This window comes from Triticum urartu, chromosome 4, assembly GCF_003073215.2.
Source record: "Triticum urartu cultivar G1812 chromosome 4, Tu2.1, whole genome shotgun sequence".
In the NCBI taxonomy this organism is placed as follows: Eukaryota; Viridiplantae; Streptophyta; class Magnoliopsida; order Poales; family Poaceae; genus Triticum; species Triticum urartu.
The window spans coordinates 612,596,208-612,604,349 of NC_053025.1; the positions used below are offsets into that span (position 1 = coordinate 612,596,208).

The 8,142-nt window shown below is 46.7% G+C and overlaps 1 protein-coding gene across 1 annotated transcript; it reads right to left on the bottom strand.

Annotated features, from left to right (window-relative positions):
- Positions 1-595: 595 nt before the first annotated feature.
- LOC125553225 (putative gamma-glutamylcyclotransferase At3g02910) lies at positions 596-1,470 on the bottom strand. The gene has a single exon (XM_048717028.1). The coding sequence runs from the start codon at positions 1,389-1,391 to the stop codon at positions 825-827; it is 567 nt and encodes a 188-aa protein (XP_048572985.1). The 5' UTR covers positions 1,392-1,470; the 3' UTR covers positions 596-824.
- Positions 1,471-8,142: the final 6,672 nt, after the last annotated feature.

Below are 8,142 nucleotides of genomic sequence, written 5' to 3' on the forward strand. Positions count from 1 at the left end.
AGCAATCAGTGGTCGCAGGCTTCTAAAAAAAATGTAACTTGAATGAGGATGTGCCCGTTGGATTCATTTGTATATCCTGCTTTTTAGCATCCATGTGATTTGGTTTTCTTTTAAGCTAAACATTATTGTTGGTAGTAAGACATGTAAATATAACTGTTATTTTCAAAATTATATGATGGTAGTCAGAGACGTGCGTTGCACGTGCAAATTTACTAGTAATCATTTGAAAAGAAGAATCTTGCACAAACCAAATTCTCCTCTTGTTTATGTCTGGTTAGTTTAAGCAAGTGACGGATGCACCTAATTGACACTGATGTGCAAGTATCATATGCTACACACTAATAAAGGTTGTGCTCATTCTAATCCTTAGATACTGTGGAAATTGAAAGCCCAGCTATACAAAAGCTATGTGTTTGTCGGTCCAGCTTAAAAAGGCATTCATGGATGTGTAAGTGTGGTGTAGATGTTACACTCACGCAACGCCTAGAACTAAGTTTGTTTGTCGCTCAATCATTGTAATAGCGAACGTTCATAGATCACACGCTTACGCAACGCATATAGCCCAATGAAAACACCAAGGAAGTAGAAAGACGGATGAAAGTACCAACAATTACTTCGTGTATCCATGTATCAATCTTGCACGGCACGCATCTTCCAGCAATGAGATAAGCGCAGAAGGCACGAGACCCAACCTGGAGGCTGGAACAGACGAACAACTGGGCCGTACGGTCCTCGTCGGCGGCGATGCGGCCGGCTAGGAGCTAGCGAAACAGAGAGCGAGGATCCAGTATGAAGCAGAGGACGAGCGAGGACCAAATCTTGCGCTAGGACTGGGAGGAGACGAAGACGCGGATCTGGTCGAGGAAGGTGAGGTGCTGCGGCCGGTCCACGCGGCGGACGTACCCGGCGGCCACCGCCGGCGAGTACTCGGCGTGGCCCCTCCGCCCGCTCCGCGCCCACATCTCCGCCGCGTACCCGCGGTGCGCGTAGTACGCCACCACCTCTTCCGCTGCGCCTTCCCCCCCATCGACAACGACGGAGACGGGGAGGCGCTCGTAGTGGGCCCGCGAGACGCCCTCCAGCTCGTCCAGCCGGGCGAGGCCGTGCGGCGTGACGGAGTAGAGCTCCCCGCGGACGCGCTGGCAGCCGTGCTCGCCGGGCAGGTTGAGGAGGAAGGGGACGCGGTAGGGCCCGCAGACGAGCGGGAGGGGTTCGGCCGTCGCGGCGGCGGCCACGAAGGCCGCGTCCCCCGCGCGCGCCAGGTCCTGCAGCAGGCCGTGGTTGGAGAAGCCCCGCTTCAGCGTGCCGTACGTGAACACCAGCGTCCTCTTCGCCTCCCCCTCCGGCGCCGGCGACGGCTGATGCTGAGGGTGCTCGTCGGCGGCGCCCATGGGGATGGGTGGGTGGGTGCGATGTACGGACGGGCGGAGCTGATTGGCAGGGGAGGGTGGGATTTGGTCTTGGTTTGGTAGGTTGGTGCGGTGGCGGTGGGTGCTGAATTTATTGGGGACGCGGGGTGGGCTGGTGGTTGACGTGGCGTGGGCCCACCTCGCCGGCCATCGGCGACCATAGCTTTCGTCTCGGTCACCTCGTGACATCCAGCCACGGCCCGTCTGTCTAATTCAAACTTTTTTGAAATTTCTAATTCAGTCTTTTCAAATTGGTATTTCAAATTCAGCTGTCTCATTCTTCGTGGTTAGCTCAGCTGGCCTGGCGAAGAAAATGTGCATGCACATGCTTATGCATGTTCGACCGATGGGATATGCATGGCAACATGGGATGATAAATCAAAACAAGTCCGGCCGATGTGGAGTGAGGCTTGTTTCCACACAAGCCTCACTCCACATCGGTATGGCCGGCCGGCCAGATGGCAACAAGAAAACGTGGAGACATCTAGAAGCACCATACCACCGCACGTGACAGAGATTTTCTCTTCTGCCTCTTGTTAAAGATTCTCCCTCTCAAGCACGGCGTGTACGGCCGCTAGCTTGCACCAACTCCCTCTTGACCACGCCGCACATCGGAATCGACAAAACCGGCGAGCTCAAAAGAAAAGAAAAGGAAAATATATGTGCAGCTGTAGAGCTAGATCGTACTGTAGATGAGAACTACTTGCACTCCAAGGGAAGCCTCTCTCAGCCCTTGGATGGCCATTCCGGCTTCTCTCTTCACCATCTCACAGCCACCCACTTCTCATCGGCGTTACCCTGCCCCGCTCCTCACCGTGATTTTCAGGCATGGGACCCAAGTTGTCTCTCGTCTGACCATGCATCGGCTATGCTTATGCTTTCATTTTGTCCATTTTGATACACTTTGTGTATGAATTTCTCCCAATAGGTGCCGAATTATTTTATGATATTTAAAACATAGACCTATCATGAAACAAACATTAAAACCTAGCGACCGAACTTAGGCTATGCAAAAAGAGAAAAAAAAAGACATGTCGTGCAAACAAGCGCCAAAGCATCCAAGCCGGCCTCTCCAACCCCGGGGAAGACACGCTACCGAAGGTTCGCCCTCGTATTTTCCCGAGCAAAGCACAACCGTCGTCACCTTGTATAGATCAGTTTTTTTTTGAAAGTCTTGTATAGATCAGGTTGATGATGCTACTACTTGTCTTTTTGTGCATGCAATTTATGCTTATCTGAATTGGTTGTTCATTTAAAACGTACACCGTACGTTCCATTGTTTGAGTGCACGCGAGTGGGATCGATTCCTACCAGGCCTGTTCTTGGGAGAAAAATTATGCAACCTATCTTGGTACAAGTTGAGGTAATATTTGGTTCATAGCTAGACAATACAACTCTTTTCTCACTATATAGTAATACCAAATAAAGAAAGTGAGACGACGAAATTGACCACCACAAGCGTCAATATGGTAAAATTTTGTGCTCACATTGTGTAGGACATGTTGTCAAGAAAGTGAGGCATAGTACATAGCTATGACCGGTAGAACAAACAATACTATCCATGAGCATCAGCTAGACTTACGGTTATGACAAAGTTTGTCAATCAACGAAGAATATCCTAAAGGTATCCCTATGCTTAGTTGGTCCAATCCATCCTATGCTTGAGGTTCACGGCCAGGGTGAAAAATAACATTTTTTAGAACTATCCTCCAAGCTTTATTACTCAGAAAACCATTTCTTTTTAGAAATAGTGTTCAAATTATGCGGCTGTAGTAGCCAAACATATCTACCCTGCGCTAAAGATAATGTGACAGCCTCATACCCCTTCGCTCGTACCCAAGGGCACCCATCGTTAGGGTGTCTTGTACTCCCCGGCCGGCGTCGTTGCTGGTCTACTGCATCTCCTATGGTCTTAGAGCCATGAAGGTGTCGTGGATCTCGGTCATTGCCGGCGGGAGGGCTCCATTTCTAGGTGCTTTTGTGAGTTTTTTTTTTACGGTTTGTGTCTTGCTTAGAGAGACGAGGCGGTGGCGGCTCTCTGAAGATGGAATAAGATTCTTCCTGCCTGGCCCCCGTCCCGGTTATGCTTCTAGCATCATCGGAGGGCGTGTGGAGATTTGTCTCCAGCGGATCTCATGGCATTCGGTCGGTGTTTGTCTTTGATAGATCCATGTGGACCAGGTCTTCATTCGTCTTTGTTCATGTTTCTACAGGTTGGACCCTTCCGATCTACGTCTCTCTTCTTCGGCGGTAGTTGTTGTTCCGATGCGTTGGTTCTATGGGGCCTTAGCACGACGACGTCCTGACCGTCTACTAGAAAAAGTTTTGCCCGGCTCCGATGAGGGAGGGGCAATGATGGTGGCGCGCCTGGCTCACTCTAGTCCTAATATTCATCGTTAGGTGGTCTACGGATCTGAATGTATTTTTTACTTCTGGTGTTCTTTCTACTACCTTGGTTCACTCTAGTCCTTATAGACCGGAAGTTTTCATCGCAAAAAAGGAAAGATATTGTAAACTTGGCAAGATTGAGAGCTTCATAATTCGAGCTCCGACCTTCATGGAAAAATTTACAAAGATCAAAGTTAGCTGCTGGAGCTCCTGTCTCCGTAATAATCATCAAACGAGAACCTCCTGGATTTCTTCAATTTGCGTAACTACCTGCTTGCAATCAGACGCAACATGTATCGATCTCTCAAGGACGTGTCCATTGTATGGTTGGTCCTCCAAACCATTGTAGGCTATACAAAGATTTACCTCACCTTGGAAGGCTCCTGAGCTGTGCGAGATGAAAGGGACGAGGTAGTGAGTGTTTGGTGTCGTGCCTCCTCTTTTGCCTCACCCGCTGGAGAGTGTTTCTCGACCACACACTCCAAGCCTCCAGGGTATCTCATAAACTTCGAGTAACATGTGTTACGAGAGTTCACGTATACTAGTGAACACATATTAACAACATACTAGTAACTACACCAATAGTCGTGAAGTCTTTCGCTAAAAAATATAGGCCATTACGGCAAAGAGTCAAGTCAAGATAACAAAAAATGAAGTCCTACAAAAATGAATCTACACCACGAAGCAATAGAGTGCACCACATGAACATAGGATATTCTAATCGAAGTATAGTTAGAGACTCTCTGATTAAAGTCTAAACCATTTTAGCCATATCCATAAGATTTATGTTCCTAGTGGATTAATCTTCATGTATAATTTCATACATGTAGTTAAGATGATTTGTACTTTTCAAACAACTAGGAGTACAGTTGACACCCTGCAACATTGTGGCGAGCATACTACATAGTCAAACTGTGTGTGCGTTTTTGTGCCAACATAGAGTATATACACATTTCAGTTGATTATTGCATACACGGGAATAGACACAACTAGTCACCACAAATCCAACAAAACAACATTCCAATGATTAAATAAAAAGATCCTCAAAGACACCTTATATACTCTAGGATTTTCTATCTTCTTATATCTAATCCTACACTACAAAAACCTATCAAGATATTAAGATGACGGCATTAAAATATATAGGAGTGCCACACATATAGGAGGAGGTGGGGGATGCTTCCTCCATCGTGCTGGAAGATAGGAGGGAGGCGCACCTCGACGAAGCCGGCCACAGGATGTACATAGTCGTTCTCGAGCCACCTGTAGGAGGCCAAGGTGTTGGAAAATTAGGCAAGTTCATTATTAATTCCAGTGAATAATTCATGACTAGAAGAGATACTAGCATGCAACAATCTAGCAAACTAGAAGAACAGCAAGACATGCATAACAGCAGCAAACACGTAATAGTAGCTGTAGAAGCAGACATGAACAGAGGATGTTGGATGTACTGATCGTTAGCTATTATGGGTGCGACAGTATTGATGACGATGTTGGCGACGATCTGCTGCTGACGGCGATGAATACGACGATGAGTAGCACCGCCCGACTTGGACGGAAGACGACCCGTGATGACGAATTTGAGCAGTCGCGCACAGCGCTTCCCAAAAACCTAATTCGTCCTCTCCCGGTGCAGGATCGCAAAGATGAAAGGTTCCGGAGACCTGCTCTCCCACGCGCCGATGCACGCCGGCGTTTGGGATGGAGTAGACTACGATGGCGGCGCAAGTTGTGAGATGAGGCAAAACCCTAGGTGTTTTTCGGTGTGTCTCTGGCCGTAGCCGGTAGCTGTATATATATTAGGACCAGAGGCGGTATTGTGTCGCGACCACAATCCCAAACCGACTCGGTTTCTAATTCGTATACTTACCGGACAAGAAATCAAAAGAAACTTGTCTGCCAAGACGTAAAAATAAAACGGCAAAAGGAAGCTGCGCTCCTGCAAGGAGACGTACCGGATTTCGGCGGACCATTCACGCGCATGTCGCATGTACGCGCCGCCTGGCCTGGCCTCGCCCGGCCCGGCCCGGCCAGGCGAGGCGAGGCGAGGCGAGGCGAGCAAGCGCGCGCGTGTGGTTTTCCCTTTCTCTTCTCACACATCACTTAGAGTGGTAGAGAGAACCCACTATATAAAGAGGTCCAACTCTTCTTCAACTTCCAAGGTGGGACTAAACTTAGCACCACCACTTGCCATTTTACACATGGGCTTTGAGATTTCAGAAATTGCTATGGGCCTAGCCCATTAATTCTAACAATCCCCCACCAGATCTCAAATACCCATTTAGAGATTTGCCTTCTCTCACCACTTGTTTAATATACCAGTGTTTCAGCAGAGACTGTTAAGTTGAACTTCTGCCTAGAACTTTAAGCTACATCCATTCACAACTTGACAATGGACTATGCCTTGAATTGCTAGTTTTGTGTGAACAGGTTTCACTCAAAGTCTTAACCAGTACCTGACCGCCAGTAGGCTACCCCGCGGTTTGGAGCTTATACGTCATACTCCCTGGTCTCTTCGTGAGTTTACTAGAGATCACCCAAATCTCATAGACTGCGACGTTTACAGTCAGAACTCATATAGGTGTGTTCTTTCAAGACTGCTCTGTAGGATAGCATCTTTGCTAATTATAGCCAATAGAACCACATTAAGGCATGTTGCCGACCTGCCTTACAGATCTGAGAGTTTTGCATCTTCACTTGGAGACGATCATAAGTTATTACTCTCCTCAGTTAACCAATAGCTTGTTCTTCCCAGATCCTAATTCACGGGATCTCCGATCACAAAGGTTGGGTTACTACTATGGTGTAACATCTATGGGTCTCATACCCATCTCCCTCGATGCAATATCTATCACATTTCGTGATAGTCCCTTTGTAAAGGGATCTGCCAGGTTTTTGTCTGTTTGTATATACGTAATAGTTATTACTCCGGAGTTTCTCAACTTCCTGACAGACTTCAAACGTCTTTTCACGTGTCTTGATGACTTTGCATTATCTTTAGAATTGTTCACTTTAGCGATAACCGTTTGGTTATCACAATTCATAAGAATAGCCGGTACAGGTTTTTCAACAACCGGCAAGTCCATCAAGAGCTCACGCAACCATTCTGCCTCAACAGTAGCTGTGTCCAAAGCAGTTAATTCTGCTTCCATAGTTGACCTCGTCAATATGGTTTGCTTGCAAGACCTCCATGACACTGCGCCACCACCATGAGTAAATACATACCCACTTGTTGCGTAAAGTACATCAACATCGGAGATCCAATTTGAATCACTATATCCTTCTAGCACAGCAGGATGCCCTGAATAAGTAATTCCGTAACTCATAGTACCTCTCAGATAGCGCAAGACCCTTTCTAGTGCATGCCAATGATCATCACCCGGGTTGGACATGAACCTACTCAGTTTGCTCACAGCAAAAGAGATATCTGGTCTTGTAGCGCTAGCTAAGTACATGAGTGAACCGACAATTTGAGAGTATCTTAATTGATCTCACGTTTCTTTCTTGTTCTTTCTGAGTGTCACGCTGGGATCATAAGGTGTTGGAGAAGGCTTGCTATCCATAAAACCGAATCGGTTCAAGACCTTCTCAACATAGTGAGATTGCGTTAATGTAATCCCACTCTCATCCTTAATAAGTTTGATGTTTAGAATTACATCGGCTTCTCCCAGATCTTTCATGTCAAAACTTTTTGATAGAAAAGACTTGACCTCATTAATTGCATTAATGTTTGTACCAAAGATCAGTATGTCGTCCACATACAAACATAATATGACACTATTGCCCCCACCATGGCGATAGTAAACACACCTATCAGCCTCGTTAATGACAAATCCTGCAGAAGTCAAAGTTCTTTCAAACTTCTCATGCCATTGCTTAGGTGCCTGTTTCAGACCATACAAAGATTTTAACAACTTGCACACCTTTCTCTCTTCACCCTTTACCACAAACCCGTCAGGCTGATCCATATAGATCTCCTCCTCCAACTCTCCATTGAGAAAAGCTGTCTTTACATCCATTTGATGAATGATAAGACCATAAGAGGCAGCCAAGGAAAGTAACACTCGAATGGTGGTCATTCTAGCAACGGGTGAATAGGTGTCAAAGTAATCTTCGCCTTCTTTCTGAGTGTAGCCCTTGGCCACTAGCCGCGCCTTGTATTTATCAATAGTACCATCAGGCTTTAACTTCTTTTTGAACACCCACTTACAGCCCACAGGTTTACAACCATATGGTCTATTAGTTAGTTCCCAAGTTCCATTAGAAAGAATTGAGTCCATCTCATTATGAACAACTTCTTTCCAATCATCTACATCCGGAGATGCATATGCTTCTGCAATCGTCT

Coding starts and splice junctions, on each gene's coding strand:
- LOC125553225 (XM_048717028.1), bottom strand. CDS start 1,391: ATGGGCGCCGCCGACGAGCACCCTCAGCATCAGCCGTCGCCGGCGCCG.